The sequence below is a fragment of the Pagrus major genome, chromosome 22 (assembly GCF_040436345.1).
Source record: "Pagrus major chromosome 22, Pma_NU_1.0".
Taxonomy (NCBI): domain Eukaryota; kingdom Metazoa; phylum Chordata; class Actinopteri; order Spariformes; family Sparidae; genus Pagrus; species Pagrus major.
The window spans coordinates 19,803,086-19,820,578 of NC_133236.1; the positions used below are offsets into that span (position 1 = coordinate 19,803,086).

A 17,493-nucleotide genomic window follows, 5' to 3' on the forward strand; every position below is an offset into this window, starting at 1 on the left:
TTTGCAGATTGTTCACCAGATGTGCCTGCAGCATCGAACAAACCCAAACACGATCTCGTTAGCCAAGCCAAAAGCTACCTGTGCATATCCATGGAAAATCTAAAAATACAAACTGCAGCACCTATAAAACAGCGATGAAGGTTCGATAGTCCCGGGGGGCAAGGAAGCGCTCTAACGTGAAATCAACCTCTCTAATTTATACCACGACTGCTAATGAACACTCGGCCACGGTGTTTGACCCAATAAATGATTGTGCAACCAGCAAATGCATCATCGAAGCTCTGTCCTCTCTTTTTTTCTTGTGCTCTCCTGCTCACTCCACATCTCGCTGCCTCTCCTCTAATCATAAACAGGCACATTCCCGTAGAAATGAAGCAGCCTGTAAAACACAGCTCTGCCAGGTTTTCAGGAATGCGATCGCTGCTGCGGCCAACTGACGGTTGAAGTGTGCAGTCTTATTTTTCCACTGTCTGACAACAGCTGGACTCGCAGAACTTTTTCTTATGCACGGGAATAAATAGCAGCCCCCCCGTTTGACTAAAAATAACAATGGAAATGAACTTTAGCAGCTTTATTTGTCACTAACACACAGGTAAGAAAAAAACAATGCTCCGCTGAGCACAGCGTGACCCAGTTCCACTTCCATCAGTGGCTAAACACAAGTGGGTTATAATACCTGAAAGAATAAAGCTCCCTTTGTTGTCGTCCTTGCATTGGATTTCTTTTGAGTGGCCTACTTTGATGTAAGTTAATTGTCGATTTTTCATGTTCTTCTCGTTGTTAAAAAACATTTCATTGTGTGTGTGTGTGTGTTTGTGTGTGTGTGTGTTGCACCACAGACTCCTCGGTGGCATATCGACCTGGAGCCCTGGGCCAGTGAGAGTCGTTCTCTGGAGGATGAAGCTAAAAGGTTCCTCAACTACATCACGACACCGCAAGTGAGTAATCGTTGACTGGCTTCTTCCTGGTGTTTAATATAAGATGTTATATAAAACCTGGTTTATTTATATTATTTCACGTATTTGTACAATATTAAAAATAAACGTCTTGCACGGTGTAACTGCAGTCACTGGATTTCCTAACATACTTTCTGACTTTCAGGGAAAATCAGGCTGGTGAGGACCACAAGAAAACAGGATCCCTCCCCTCCTGTTTTCTTGTGGTCCTCACCAGCCTGATTTTCCCTCCACACCTGTGTTTTATCTGATTATTAGCCTTGTTACTTAAGTTCTTCCCCAGTCTGCTTCCCCTCCACACCTGCACTGCATCTCCCTCATCAGCCTTCCCCTCCCTCCAGTGTTTTCCAGCCTATCAGCCCTGTTTCTAGTGTTTTTCTGTTCATTTTCCTCACCTCATCCCCTAATTAGGTCCGTTTGCATTCAAGCCTCAGTTGTCCTCTCGCTCCTGGTTGGTCCGTACTGTCACACATGCAAAAACAGGGCCGCACGCGGACACAGGAGCAGGCAGATTCAACACAAAAAGCGAGTCCAAACAATCCAAAAAAGATACGCAAACAGACAGGTAGAGAGAACACTGGGAGCACATGAGGACCAGGGAAAAGACACGGGATAACAGGAGTTACGTGAGGATGAGGACTGAACAGACGGACCCAATAAAGAGTGAGGGAACAACAGAGGCTTAAATACAAACAAACCTAATGAGGGAATGAGGTGCAGGTGGAGCAAGGCGAAGAAACGCAGGGAAACAGGGGAGTGAGCGGAAAAACACTAGAAACAGGGAAGAGGGCTGATGGGCTGGAAAAGCTGGAAAACACTGGAAAAGAGGGAAAGGTTCATGGGGGAGATGCAGTGCAGGTGTGGAGGGGGAATCAGACTGGAGAAGAAGGTTGGCCTAACAATCAGATAAAACACAGGTGTGGAGGGAAAAGCAGGCGGGTGAAGACCACAAGAAAACAGGAGGGAAGACAAAACACTGGAGAAGGACTGTAACTGTGTCATCACTTGTTGAGTCACGCTGACAGCCCAAACACAGCGCCCGGCGAACGAGCACATTTTTACACGTGGTGTGGAAGATTTTGCAGAGCGGACACGAAGACGCAACAGTATCACGAAAGTGTGAAACAGAAAAACAGGATTGTTTGTTTCTTGGCACGATTTTCTCTGAAAATGTCTTCGCAGGGTACAAAAAGTGTTGTTTACAGACGCGAGCTGTAAATTCAGCTAATCACAATAATTTGATTCTTGGCCGTGGAGTGCGTTGGTTGCTCAGTTTTTACCTCGGTGCGTCGTTGATGTTGTATCTTTGTTTGTCTCTCTGTATTTTCTGGTCCCATCAGACACTTGGATCTACTGTTTCAGCTACAGATTATACCCAGAAGCATAAATGCAGCATTAAGACCTCAGTTTGAAGACAGATTATTGGAGCAGTTGTTGCCACAGAGGGCTCCGGGATGTGCATTATTTTGACGGGTCTTTGTTGTGTATATCAGAGCGAGCTCTGCGTCTGTCGGCCCATGACTGAGCCACACTGGCACCTCTTTCTGCATTCAGCTCAGCCAGAGATTTGTCTTGCTCGACAGCGCGCACACAATTCATTACTCTATTGATTACCATACAGATGGAGCTCGCAGCCCCCTCCATTCATACTTAATCAATGAGATGTTGCGGTTTGTTTGTTGGTTTATGTCAGTATTAAATTACTACAAATCGATTAAGATGTTCAGCGGCATAATTTGAGAAATATGGAGGGATGGAGAAATCCCGCGACCTTGTCCCCGTTGTGAAGGCAACGCGGAGACAGTTTCATTTCCACCGTCCGACGACCGTTCCTTTCTTTTGGATTACTTGTGCTGCGGATTTTATTGTTAAGAAATTGGATTGGGGGATAAATCAGCAACTTATCTTTTTTTCCCCCTCGCACAATATAGCGAGAACACAGAGTACCCCCTCTCTCTAAAAGACTGAGCACTCGTTCAATATCTTTCACAAAGCAGACATTCAGCTCGTAATGAATTAGCCCCAGGATGTGTGTGTTTGCGTGTGTGAAAAGGAAGAGACAAGGACAAGAACAGAGAGGAAGAAATTGTGTGTGTGTGTGTGTCGAAGTGTGCGAGTTTTGTGGGAATCTGTCCATCATACGCGGCGGCAGGCGAGGGCGGAGGGAGTCGGAGTTGGCGCGTCGCAGCATCCTCGGCTGTAATGCTGACTGACACGGTGCCTGGTGGAGCCGTTACCCAGAGAGATGGCCTGCGACACGACCGTCCGATCAATAGCACTCAGTGTATCTCGCATGCATCCATGCGCCGACACACGCAGAGAGAAAGATAAGAGGAAGTGCTTCTGTGAAAGTACAACAGGGGCATTGTTTCTGATTAGCCGTGCGACGATAGGTAGCTGCCGTTTTCGATGCATGCCGACCGAACGGCGGCGTTGTTTCAGGTCAACTGCTCGGTATTCAGCGGCTCGACGCTGCAGATGTGAAGTGGCAAAACAATCGAGAGTGATTTTGCATTTCATTGCACACTGTGTATTGTGTGTGCTGATGAAGGCTTTCAGCTGGAACACATTAACACCGACTGGCACAATGGAGCATGTTCAAAATTCATTTAAATAGATTGCAGCACCGTACGTGTGGTGCGGTATAAAACTCTTGTGCTCTTTGCTCACCGGGGGACTTTTATTCCCTTGTCTTATGGTGACGCTGCACTTGACTCGGCTGGCTCCCTTCCTGCCCGACCTGTCACTGAACGCTCTGATTAGAGAGGAAGGTTTATGCCAAAGCTCCTCCACTATTCGTGGCGGTGAAGGGGGTTTGTGCATCTCTATGAACCTGGGAGCTTAGCCGTCAGGGGGAAAAATCTCTGCAAATTGGTCCCGAGGGAGAGGCGAGGAGTAAGACTGATTCACAAACCTGTCATAAATTGGCCTAGAAGGAGCTGGACAGAGCTTCGCAGGCAAGGTCTGGGCTACTTTGTGCAAGATCAGGGGCGTCCAGTGTGACGCGCTGCCTCTGGAAACTCCTGACAATCCAGTACAGCCAGGAGTGTTTGCACTGTTGTAGGAGGGTTCAATACCAGAAAGAACCAAAAGCCCTTGTGTATGAAGCCATTAAAGTGGGGCCTCCTCTTGGAGCCAGACCACAGGGGGAGGAACTACATAGAGGCCCCATAGAGGTCCTATGTGCCAACCATCCCTAGGGGTAGACCTTGGGGTCAGGTGCATTGTCAGGCAGGTTGCCAGACAAAGGCTAGGGCCACAGAGAGCTAGGTGTGCTGACCTCCTGGCTGGTTGAGGAGATTGAACATGACCTCTTTGGTAGGGAAGGAACCAGGGATCCAAGCTCTGGATGCCTTGGAGTCTTGGATGTTTTCCAGGCAAGTCCAAATGGTGGGGGACCCCGAGGGTAGATCCCTGGGGAGATTATACATCTGGAGGCTGTAAGGATAGAAGCTGCTGTATGCCGTATAGAGTGCAAAATGTCTTACATCATAAAAGAATAAAACTGACTTGACTCTTGGATGACTTTATCTCGTCCCTCCTCCCCCTCGGAGGAGCTGGAACACATTGCCCTGGCTGGGTGGATTATTCATAAGGCTACGACAAAGGAGGTGCTTTTGAAGCTCACTTCACACGGGAACTCATGCATAATAAACAATTGCAAATGTCAGTTTTAAGTAAACAATAGATGTGATTTTAACAGAGCGCTCATCACACCCCGACAACAGATTTGTTTTTTTGAAAAGTACTTACTGTTTCTCCATTCTCCACTGCTTTCAGCACACATTTACGCGGCTGTAAAACATTTTTGCTCAGGCTTCATTTCAATTAACCCCGAGCGCACACCGCGAGTATTTGACTAGATTATACACATACGAACGTCGCACTGCAGAGCCACAGAGTTGTGTTTCGTATCACCACGTCTGAGCCGGTGTCGTTTGTTCCTGCAGCAGACGGAGCTTCAGAAGGAATCAGACAGCAAACATTTGAGCAGCAAAGCTTCGCCACTTGTAAACTCCAACACGCCGGCATGCACGCACGTGTCAACTGCGTGTATGTACACAGCTTATGCAAGAACGAGCTCCATATAAACATACAGGAACTCGCATAAACACGTCGCAGATTCTGGGCGAGTAGGAGTTGAGCTGAGCACACAGTTTCAGCTATGTTTCAGCAATGTTTTTCTCTCGTTGAAAGCGGTTGGATTTTACAAAGTATTCTGTATACAGGGCCTCAAAAGGTTTGGTTACTGAATAGGAGAAAAACCTGCAAATATGCACTCGCTGTCTGGGTTTTTCAGCATATAAAAGGAGGAATCTTCTCCATTTCCCTGTTTTTTTCACGCTACTGTTGAGAGACTCTTGAGTGCTGTTGGTGCATCAGCCCCAGCTGCACAACATGATGAATAGTAAGTATATCATGGTTCAACACTGAGGCCAAAACACACACTAGCCCAGGGTCAAACTCAGCATTTGTGTTTCGATATTATTGGGGGAAAAAAAGGACAGTTCATAAAGTGATTTGTTTTAAACTCTCTGGCACTCGATTTGTTGTGTGTTTAATGCCTGGAACAGTGTAGGAAGTTACAAGTGATGTAGACATACGGTAAATGTGTGGCCCTGACCGCTCGCTGTGTACAGAATGTTGACATGCTTTTAGAGGACACTTTCATTTGCTCAGTAATATTTGAGTCCGTCAGCGAGCTCTGGCCTTGTGCTTTAAGGCATGCTCTTTGAGAACAGAGAATATTGTATTAACCCCGGAGAGAGTCAACAAAAGCCATTCCTCTTGAAATACCATTCATTTCCCAATGTAGTGCTTGTTTTGTTATATTCACAGTACAGAGCGCCCAGGTTGAATGAGGGAACATAACATAACCTTGACAAGAAGCTTGTTGGAGAAGCTAACACTGATGTTAGCCTGTTGGAGAAGCTGACACTGATGTTAGCCTGTTGGAGACACAAGGCTAACTCCAATATTAGCCTATGGGACAAGCTGACACTGATTTGCCTTTTAGCTCTAAAGCTACTTTTTTTTTGTTTGTTTGTTTTATCCATTATTGGCTAGCAAGTTAGCCAGCCAGTTCCATATGAAGTGAGACACTCATAGACAAGGATAGCCTGCAGGAAGTCGGGTTTAGGCTAGCCTACATTCTTGTTGGGATTTCTTAAGTTGAGACAAGATACGATAAGATGCAATGAGTTTGCTTCTGTAAAAGGAAGACTGGATTTTTTACTATCTTTGCAACTTAAGCTGTTTTTTATGTGTTCAGGTGTCCTGTGCATCGTTGGGCGGCGAGGAAGCGGCTCAGCAGGGGACCAAGGGCGCCTGGGCTGCGTGTCTGGACCACAAGTACAGCCTGACCCACAGGATACACAGCAAACACTGCAGGGTTTACTCTTTTGGGTGCGTACAGACACTTCCACAGCATATAGTCATCCCCTTACTCATTATCTGTACCCCCACTACCACATGACAAATGTTTGACCTTTTATTCTAACAAAAATCTAATCCTAATCGTAATCATTCATAAACTAGCTGCGCGCTAGCTTTGAGGCAAGCTGTCATCTCCAGCATCTGTAGAGCAACAGGACCGTTCACAGCATTCATTCCCAGACAGTCGGCGAGTTATCTGCAGATGCGATAGTTATTCAGAGCATCTGGTTCTCTGACAGGCTGTGATATATCTAGTCATAATTGCTCGCTGTTGTCACTTCACCCATGACAATTCAGATTGAGGAGAGGAGAAATTCTGCTCTTTCTCTCATCAAAGAACGAAGCCTATTTTCCACACAATAGAGGAGGAGGAGTATCTCTCGTCTCTGCGTCCCCTGTTAGCCTCGTCTTTTTTACGCCCTCCCGTTTCAATGACTAATTGGACACGGAGCCTGTATTTATCATGGATCTGTGTTTCTCTAAAAAAAATTGAAATATTCATCTGGCATTTTGGGGCCTCCAACATCCACCTGGAACGTATATCCTCGTCTGCTTCCTCTCCTTGAGTGGCAAGTAATCTCGAACCGAGTCGACCAGGCCACCGAGGTATTTGACCTTCTTAAGATTGGAGAGTCAATCACTCCCGGTTGCCTTTTTTGTGGCGCGGATCAGCTCGGCACCGCTTTCGGGCCTCCGCCGCCGCCACCGAGCTGCTGCAGCGGTCCGAAGGGATTTTATCTGCGGGAGAGAGAGGGAGCTTATTAATTTGGCTGTTGAGAGACAGCACAGGTGTGTGGGCACCAAGACAGACAGGGCGCAGATGCAGGAGGTAATAAAGGGGGGGCTGTTTCTGGCTTCCTGCCTCTCCGTGGAGGAGGGGTCAGGGGTCAAACGGAGAGATTTGAGGAAAACATAATCTGATATCCTCCGGCTGACTGATGGAGAGCCGCTCACGCATGCATGCTAGCCTATTTAGCATAGATAAATGCTACAGAGGGAACGCAACAGACAATTCTTTGTTTAGCGCTACGTTGCACTCGACATCACATCAGTTTGGTTTTTGCGCTCCTAGTCACCGAAACGCTCGCTGCACGGCTAACTCAGCTAACCAGCTGAAGGCGGCTACAGTGAGCAGCAGTTAGCGGTACATATTACACAAATGCGATCACAGAGACTAAAGAAAAGTATTTAAAGAAAAGTCCAGAGAGCCTGTTGTAATAGAAACTGATCTCTGAAGTTTCTGGAGGGATCTTTACCTCCCTGTGTCCCCTATCTGACCTGCATTCATAGCATGCACACACACACACACACACACACACACATTTTTTTTTTTGCCATACTCTTGAATCTATGCCAGGTATGCTGAGTATCCCGTTCTCAGGAGGCTTCTGCTCTGCTATGCAGGAGACTCACCTGCAACCCCACTGCTGCACATAACCCTGGATTTAATAGAAATGTCAAACACTGTTAAGTGTGCATGTGTGTGCACACCGTGGAATTCAGTGCGTTGCCGAGTACGTACTCTTCCGTGCATATTTCCGCAAGTGTGTGTGTACGCCTGATACGTCCCATTTGCATGCTGTTTAACGAGCCGTGGACGGCTGTGCCCGGGCAGGATGAGCAGCTGTTCCCTGATTGGTCTGTCACATGGTGGTGGACGGGGAGGTATGGAGTTGGGGAGGGACGGGGGGGTCTACAGGATGTTTTTCCACATGAAAGACCAATTACCCACCTTTCACCTCTCGCACTGCAACTTACCTCTCTCATCCCCCTCAGTCTTCCTTCCCTCGCACCGATCGCAATCTTCTGAGTCTGTGTTTTTTTGATCACACAGCAGCAACAGTGCAGACGCCGACTGTAATCAAAGATCGCCTGAGAGGACGAGTCTCCCGTTTATTATCATGCACATTCTGGCCAGTCACAGCAGGCGTAGAAACTTATTTACATGCGGCAGCTACGGGAAATATTGGCTCCAGTCGCTGCCCCTTTTGTTCTATTTGGCTGAAGCTCCTTTCCAATCAAAATTAGGAAATTAAAATCATTTAAAAATAATTGTTGTTGTTGCAGTTGTGGCCGCTTCTGTTCAGCGAGGGAGGGCGTTATCGCCCTCACTGTTCACATCAATTAATTCCTTTCAGTAGCTGAATTAACTGTAGGTGCAGGCTGGTGTGTTCGCCTGAAGCAAAGGCAATACCGTTTAATTTAGCGTCGAGCACACCTCTATCTTTAAATGAGTCACAAAAGGTAGACAGCGTTGCGTTTATGCAACACGTCTCCGGTCTATCGACTACTCAGAGCGCTTTACAACACGTGCCACATTCACACACACACTCACACATCCATCAGGAGCAACTTTGGGGGGATCTAACCACCTACCTTCAGTTTAGTGGACGACATACTCTGCCTCCTGAGCTACAGCCTACATACATTTTACTGGTCAGGAGGTATTGTGAGTGTGACAGTACTAGCGGGTCCAAGGCATGAAAATACACGCTAAATTATAAACATAATGTATGTTTTAGGAAGACTTCGTGGTGACCAAATAGATCTTTTTCTCTCGTCTCAGGTGAAAAACGCCTATTCTGGATCCACTGGCATGTCCAGCTGGGACACTTAATCCATCTGAACCGTGATTAATGGTATTAATTACACCTGTGGAAGTGAAATGTGCACCGGTCTCTCTTCTTTGTTGCGTCTTCAGATGTCATCGAAGCAACAAACTCGATTCCTTCAACTAATCAGGGTCCAGTTTTTCATCCGGAGGAGCGTGGTGGCAGACGGCGGTCCAGCAAAGTCGGTCCAGATTTTTTGTATTTACATCCTCTCTACCTTGAGAGTCTTTGAAAGAGCTCCACTCGTAAAAAACTTTCCGTGCAGGAAGCAGCGGCAGCGGGTGCTCAGATTTAGAGCACTTATATAGGCTAAAGCGCAGCGAGGGACTGAAAAATACCTGCGCCTCATCACTCATTGATCATGCATATGTTAATGTGCCGCAGTGTGCGATGAAGGACGGGGAATTGGCGCGAGGTGGAGAGAGAAAGAGAGAGTGAGGATGGAGGTGGAGATGGAGAGACAGGAGAGAGAAATATTGCGAGGTTTTTGAGAAGAGATGTGATGGCGAAGGTATAAAAGGGCAGAGAGGAGACAGCAGACTGTTTCCAGGCCCACCGAGTGTTTGTTTGCCAGCCTCGCCTCTGAGATCCACAACATCCAGACAGGCTTGTTGACATAATGACTCACATTTACAACCCAAGAGGCGTTTGTGACCCATCACACGCCATCACATCTACACATCTGGTTGCCATGACATTATAGTCGACAGAGTGTCCCTGCTCCTGCACTCTGCCGTCTCATGAGAGGATATTATAGCAAGCAGAGACCCTCCTTTATCAGCATCCAGAAGAGCTTCTGATGCACCGTGAGTCCCCCCCCCCCCCCCCCCCCCCCAACTCCTCTGTAAGTAATCCCCGATCCCTGTCGTCTAAAGTGTCACTGCAGTGATTCCTGGCCAGAAAACACCACACCAGAGACTAAATATTTCAAAGAAATACTTGAAATATTTAGTGCGGGTAAAAAGAGATGTCTAGTTGCATCTCAATCTCTGCCATACACTCATCTTTCATCTGCCTGCCGGCAAGATGCGTTTAGGGACCGTGCGCCTCATCTGTAAAAAGCCGCGCGCTATGAAATGTGCTCCCTCTGCCGCAATTAGAGAATACAGCCGCAGCACAAACTAGACACGAGGGAATGCAGAGACAGCGGCTGAGAAAGGAAGAAAAGGAGAAAATTGCAGAATTAGAGAAGGGAGGGACGGGATGAAGAGAGAATAGCAGCGAGAGGCGGTGTGGGAAAGCGAGGGAGACGCATGAAAGAGAGAGAAATGTTTCATAATAGGGAAGCAGAAGCAAAGGTAAAGAGGGGGAGTGAAAGAGTAACATGAAACGAAAGAGACAACAAGTACGTCTGCAGGCTAAAATCCACAATATTCCTTCTTTTTATTATTGATTTTTTTCGGCTTTTTAGAAGGAAGGTTAAGTCAGGATCATAGTGACTACGTGGCGGCTTTTACTAGGACAAGTCCTCCGTTTGTATGATGGGAAAGTGGACGGCTGTGTTTGGAGTTGACGAGCCAATTATTAGATTTCCCATGAAACTGGACCCACTTCCATACAGTAGATCTTATTAGCAGCGGAAACAATGTCTCAGACTGAATGTGATAAAGATGTGTTGAGGCTTTAAAGCTGCATCCACACATCCATCCGTACCATCAAAATGTCGATACATGTGGTGATACTACACCATCCTTTCAGTTCAGGTTGCAAACTTGCCACGCTAGCAGCGGATGGCAACGTCAGTCCGTCAGTAGGTCTTTGATCCAGACTTAAATATCTCAATTGTAGGTGAGAGAATTATATATATAATCAACCAGATTGCCTGCGTTGTGTGGGGTTTGCAGGTTGGGTGTGGATGATCGGTCCCTGGAGTATTCTCTGGCCAGGGCCGGATGTGAGGTCCACTGCTTCGATCCCAGCCTGAAGCAGCCTCACCTGCAGCAGGATGACATGTGGCTTCATCGGCTCTCGGTGGACTGGAGGGATCCCAACCCGGCTATCGTCGCCCAGCGTCAGTACGCCAACACCAAGAAACTGGCCACCATCCTAAACGACTTTGGGCACAGACAGGTAAGAGGTAGAGTGCAGGTGGGATTGTACAGAACATTGTCTCTGGTTGTAGTCTAAACGTTAAGGTTTCTGATTTTCTTAAAATAACCTGGAACGCTATCAAAGTGATTTTAATTCCTGTGTCAGCTGTATATGCGGCGTGCATGCAAACGCAGGCCCCTTCCTGTGCGCCCCGGCATAATAAAGCTCATCAGGATTCATTCCTCTGTTGTCTCTCTCAGGCTCCAGGTGGATAAACTCTCACACGTGATTTTGTTATTTCCTCCTTTAAATATTATCATGCTGAATGTTACCTCTTCGACGCCCCCCCAGGGATTTATGTTCCACCTCATTAGATAGGGATCTGCATACAAGATCAATCACATACACACCAAGCCCACTGATAGCATGCATACTAATAATCACAGAGAACATGCCTGTTTGTGATCAGGCTGAATGATAATTCAAGGTCAGCAGAAGCCAAGCTTCTCCTACATATGTAATAAAATCACAGCTGTGTGGCTGTCGGGCTCTTTTCTCTTCTCAAGTTAATAAGGGGGAAACTTACGGATAAATACAGACTGCAGGCAGAGTATTCATAGTCTGCTGAATTAAAGGTTGGATTTTATTAATGCCCCCTTTTCTGTGATTATAGTATCTGATACAGCAGAATATACTGATGGCATAAAAGTGGTCAATTCCAGTGAAAATTGGTGCAATTTATGTGCCATTGTCAGCGTGGCTCGCTGTCTTCCTTCGGTAATGCTCCCACTTGGAATCACTCAAGTCAGAAACGTTCAAATCCTACACATGATCGTCCAGCACCACCACGAAGCCAACTTGACTTGAATGACTTGAATACAAAAACATCCAAAATCTAGCGAGCAGACTGTGATGAAATCGAAGACGTTCGTGCTCCCCAGATGTTGATCCTGCTCCATAACGGGGCTCCGCGAGTCTCCGCTGACACCAACCTCCGGCCAAAGTGTCTGTTTGACGTACAAGATATCTCCTCATGAGATCTGCTGAACTCATTCCTGCTCCCATGAGGATACATCCTTTCCATTTCCATTTTCATTTACTATTATATTGTATATATTAGACTTTTTGTGATGTTTTGCTCCAGACAAATTAGCTAAACTTCTATAATTACCTAATTCAGCCTTTCTCAAAGTGTGGCCTGCAGACCACAGGAGAGCGCCCCCCAGTGGTGCGCAAGCAGACTTGGCATAATATCATGTCTTAAACTGTTTCTCGAACTTTCTGTGACTTTGAACGACTCCGAAGCCTCATAGCGAGCAGGATAGATGTTTTTTTTTCTATGACTTAATCAATTTTTTATCTGAATTCAAACATTATTATTTGAATCGGCCGTCGTGCTGCGTCGTCAGGCTTCAGCAGCGTAGCCGACCCTTTTGCGGCATTGTCCTAAAAGGCTAAACGTCTACAGCTTGGAGCCAGACATTGCGTCATTCATCATCAGAAAGAGCTGCACCAGAGACAGTCATGCTCGAGTAGGCTGTGCTTTTGGAAAACTGTTATCCCTGGTCTGTGTTAGGTGGTCTGTGAGTTGTTTTTTTATTGGTTTAGTGGTCCTCGGTCTGCAAAAAGTTTGAGAAACTATGACCTAATACATTTTTTTTGTATATGAACTTCAATTCAGGAGCTGACACGTGGCTCAACGAGTTGATCATTTTCTTTTGTGGAGTCCAATCCAAAGCAGACGTGCTCATTCATACGGGGGAACTTGGAGTGATCCTATCTTCTCAGCGTGACGAGATATGAACAAATAAACGCTGGCGTGCGTACGTGTGTGTGTGTGTTCGCGTGGGCGGGTTTTGCACACCAGACCGTTTCATCGCACGCAGCGCCAACCTGTTTTAAATGCAGAGCCATGCACACGTTCTTGTAATGAGGTTTTAATGTGAGTACATAGTGTGCCGGAGGAGCAGGCAGATGCAGCAGCAGAACACTTTCTTCTCAAAGGCTCTCGCTCCAGCCTCTGTGACAGGAAACGCAGCGGCGAAGAAACAGAGTCGCTCGGAAAAGGTCGAAATATGCATTCGCGCGGCATTTCTTATCTGCGATGGTGAAAAAGAAAAACACACAGACGACTCATTTGCCGAGCTGCGGAGACCAGCTGAGACAGCAGACACTGTCACCACAGGGACAAATGTCAGCAGCGGAAAAAAACACATCTCGTTTATTGAAAGAGAAACTGCATATTGGACCATTGATCATGTCGGTAATTGGACAATACAACAGTATCAGCACTAACCAGCTACGCGACTTTACTTAGGCGCTGCCAAATCACAAAGGGTAGAAAACAAACGCAACATTTCCATCGAACAACTTTTTCATTTCCTGAGTGAAGGGCTCAATCCTGCTCTCATCTGCATGCGTGCAGTAGCTAATTTGGCACTAATGGACGAGGGTGTTTTATAGAGTCTACGGCCACGCTAACACCTTCGTAGCTAAGCAGCAGGTGTGGATAGAAGGAGATGTTTTATGCTAGTTCGTTTTTTTTTCCTTACCTTCAGTGTGTTGTACGTGTAAAAGACCTTGAAAGTTAAAAAGGTAGAAGCTCCTCTCTCCCACAGAAAACACACTCCCTGAAACGCCTCGTCAGTAGTCCCGCCTTTGATTCCGTGACGTTGTGACATCACACTATGTCATGAAGTCACACATTTGCATAAGTAATGCCTAGCAGCCAGTTTGGCACGTAGGAATTGATTTGGCGCAGCTGCTCTGTTGCGGTTAGTGGTGATGGGTCGGGCATGTTTGAGCTGACCAATCAGAGGAGACTGGGTGGTCAGGAGGAGGGGCCTTAAAGAGACAGATTGTTTCGGACAGAGGGGGAATACAGAGCAGCAGCACTGGACACTATGAGAAAAACTGATGTGTTTTTTGGGCATTAAAGCGTGACATTTGAAAATATCTGAAGATCTACGGTAACAATGCCTTCGGGAGGCTCTGTCCTGTAATGTCAGAACAGTTATTGAAGTGCTACCGAAAGCACAGAATCAGCAAATCTCTCAGAGGTATAATTAAATCTCTTTAATTGTGATCTGCTCTCCAGTGGCAGGATCACTAATTACAGCGCATAAAACACATTAAAAATAAAGGTCAGATGAGCTGTGATGTTGGGCTCTCTGGTTTACAAGCAAAAACAGTTTAATTATTCTGACAAGACCAAATCGTCTGGAACAACAAGAGTAAATAAAAGTCTTGTTAAAAGCTAGGATTGGCCCACCATGAAATAAACACATTTTAGGCCAAAGTAACGAGCCAAAGTGCAGACTTCCATTTAAAAGTTGTTTTCACAAATCAGCAAACGTGTTTGTTTACAAATACTCGGACAACTTTTCATCAAAAGCGTCTCTAAATTAGAATTTGTCCCAACGTGGCGCCTAATCCCGAGGATGGTTTACAGAAATAATTACCATGTGTATTTTGATCACTTGCTCCGAGAGACATTTGGAGGGAGAGGAAATATTTGCCCATTGGGTGTTGAAGACTGTTTGCAGCTATCTGACATTAATGTCTCAGCAGTGGAGGGCAGGAATTTCTGTGGAGTTCAAAGACGTTTTACATCAAACGTTCTCCACAGTGGGGATGATCAGCTCTATTATTGTGGAGTGCAGCCCGGTCCGTGATCTCTTTCAAATTTGTCACGAGTTCTTACAGAAATCTCATGTCAGACCGTATAACAAAAGCTGCTGGAAGTTAAAAATGTGGCTTAAATAAATTATAAAGATTCAAAGACAAGTCAGTGTTGTCCATGAGGAGCCTGATGTGTGTGTCACCCATGTGTCTTCCTCAAAATAAAAACCCTTTAATGCTCATTTTGTCCTTGAAGCCTGCTTAAACGCACTACAAGGAGTTTTGAACTGGTTATGGAACAGTCCTAATTTAATACTGATGCTATTTCTGTATGCAAGTCATGTAAATGTTGGAAATCTGACAAGTTGTTATCATTTCACCACTTCCTGATTAAGCAGCAACTGAAAACACCATAGTTTTTCAAAAGGTTGTTTCTTTCTTTCACTCACTTTCAAAACAAACCCACCAGGAAACTCTTATCATATCATTTCCTCCCAGTTAATGACGGCTCTGCATGGCTAACACTGCACAGCAGTGTAGCATAAGTCATCCTTCCAAAGCCCAAACACCATATGGACTCCGCTAACACCAGACAGGACGGTCTCGCCTGGGCTCGCCACTTTTCCCGCAGAGAGCTGATCTTGGCAGCATTGGATCGGGGGACAACTGAGGCAGAAAGGCCATTTGTGTGAAGACCACTGAAAAAAAGAAGAAGAAAAAAAAATCTTACATCTTTCAGACAGAACGAAGCTGTACCGAGCTGCTCGAAACACCATCCGATCCCTGACACATGCACACAAATATAGACGGACACGTTTCCCTCAGAGACCGAGTGAAGACATCACCTCTTCATGAAGCCATTACAAAGTGTCTGTCCAATTAAGGAACATATCTCTGCTTGTGGGAGTCTTGGCGCCCGCGGGGAGGACAGACAACAACATTTGGACTTGTTCTCCGCAGATAGCTGTTGTCTGAGAGTTTCGGAGACTTGTTCAGTTCCACTAATGAGGCCTGGGAGTTCTGTAGCGTCACCAAAGGCGTCAATTGGAGAGGAATTTCACGGCCACTTCAATATCTGCGCTGTCATGGCGCCAGATGAAATGTGAACATTTCCCACGATTAAAAAAAGACAGAGATCTTTGGATTTCCTTCAGCTAGTATCTCGTGTTATCTTTAATGTAATAATCTTTGACAGTACAATACCCAGAGCCTCTTCCTGATAAATCCTGAAACCTAATCCCTCCCCAGGTCTTATCGCTGCTAATGCACTGGCTACATCATGTACTAGCTGAGAAAATGTCAACTGAGACACTGTCGAGCCTAGAAGGAACAGAAGCAGCATCGCCAAGGTGACGTTTAAACACATGAAGGTCACACAATGGACGTATTTAGCGGTTTGACAGACTCGAGAGGAATCCCAAGGGGCTCGGAGGATGCGCGTTAAACTTTGGGCACGCATGAGTCTCCACACATGAATATGACCTCAGGGTGCCATTAACATTCATCTTACGAGTGCGTTCCCTCTCTGCTCCAACACGGCAAACCTTGTCAGGCCGCTCCCTCGCTCAATCCATCATCAACATCGCTAAAGCGAGAACAAAGGCCAGGCTTCGCTCGCTCCTTTTCATCTTTTAATGGCTTTTGCGTGCAATAATTCCACACAGTTTAGTGTCATTCCATTGTTGTAACAGGACTCATTTATTGCCTGAAGAAACATTCACTTTATTTTCATCTTTAAACTTTTTTCTGTTCTAGGTGGATGTACTGAAGGCGGATATGGAGAGCGCAGAGTGGAAGATTCTGGAGAATTTGGTCCTGGAAGGAGTTCTGGACTCGGTGGGTCAGCTGCTGTTAGAGGTTCACCTGCACTGGGCGGGCTTCGAGGTGGGCGGCGATGACCCGTCCGTGGTGCGCTACTGGTTCAGCCTGCTCAAGGAGCTCGAACACGCCAACTTCCGCCTCTTCCACGTCCACAGCGACCCCGCCAAACCTCGCCTCTTTCTGCATAAAAACGTCCTCAACGCCAGCAGTGCTTACACCCTGAGCTGGGTGAACACGGAGTGGAAGCCTTGACTGTTGTCTGTGCTGGGGAAGGCTTTCTGAATGGAAATGTACAAGTGTGTGTAACATGGGAGTTTTAAGTCTGAGCACAAATTCTTGCCTGCTCTTATCTGGCCTGACCTCTTTGCAAAGCTCAAATCCCTGCTCCTTACTTATCCTCCTGCTCTGTAACGACCTCAGCTGTGCAGAGGAGGCAGAGTAATGTCCTCCAGAGGCCTCTCTGCGTTCTACCTCATAGTGGCTGCAGGTCAGCCTTCCAGTCACACTCACCCCGGCATCATGGTCCCATCTGAGCTTGGCCCACAGCCAGATATTAGACAACCTTTTCTAGATTGCAACAGGTCTGCACAGGCCCAGAGACCACAGCGGGCCCCGAATACAACACCAATTAAAGGAAATGGATACACGATGTTAAAGGGGGTAGAGTGGATGAGAGATCCTGCCTGGCTGACAGGAAGCCAGGCCATCGGAGCTGCTAACACAGGGAAGACGAAGAGAACGAGCAGAGGAACATGGGTAATAAAAGGTAGAAAAGATGGGATCAGCTGAGATGAACAGAACTGCAGTTGAACCCCGATATGACTGAAGCAAAATGCGACAATTATGTGAAGAAAGTGATGTCTCTGGATTTGTTCTGCACGTTTGCTTGATATGTGAGAGAGGATGCGTGGGAGAGTGTGAGGAAAAAAGACAAAAATGAAGTCAAATCATTATTTTTTTTGGCATATTGGAGTTTCCTGGTTTATAATAGAAAAAAAAAGGGGGCCCACACAGAC

The 17,493-nt window shown here is 46.4% G+C and overlaps 1 protein-coding gene across 1 annotated transcript in view; it reads left to right on the forward strand.

The window, feature by feature from the left end:
- The window catches only part of mettl24 (methyltransferase like 24), a 35,864-nt gene extending 19,043 nt beyond the window's left edge, over positions 1–16,821 (forward strand). Inside the window, exons 2-5 of the mRNA XM_073492871.1 lie at positions 840–938; positions 6,229–6,362; positions 10,849–11,074; positions 16,412–16,821. Of these exons, the coding sequence (XP_073348972.1) occupies positions 840–938; positions 6,229–6,362; positions 10,849–11,074; positions 16,412–16,729 (777 nt within the window). The 3' untranslated portion in view covers positions 16,730–16,821. The remainder of the gene's footprint in view (positions 1–839; positions 939–6,228; positions 6,363–10,848; positions 11,075–16,411) is intronic.
- Positions 16,822–17,493: the final 672 nt, after the last annotated feature.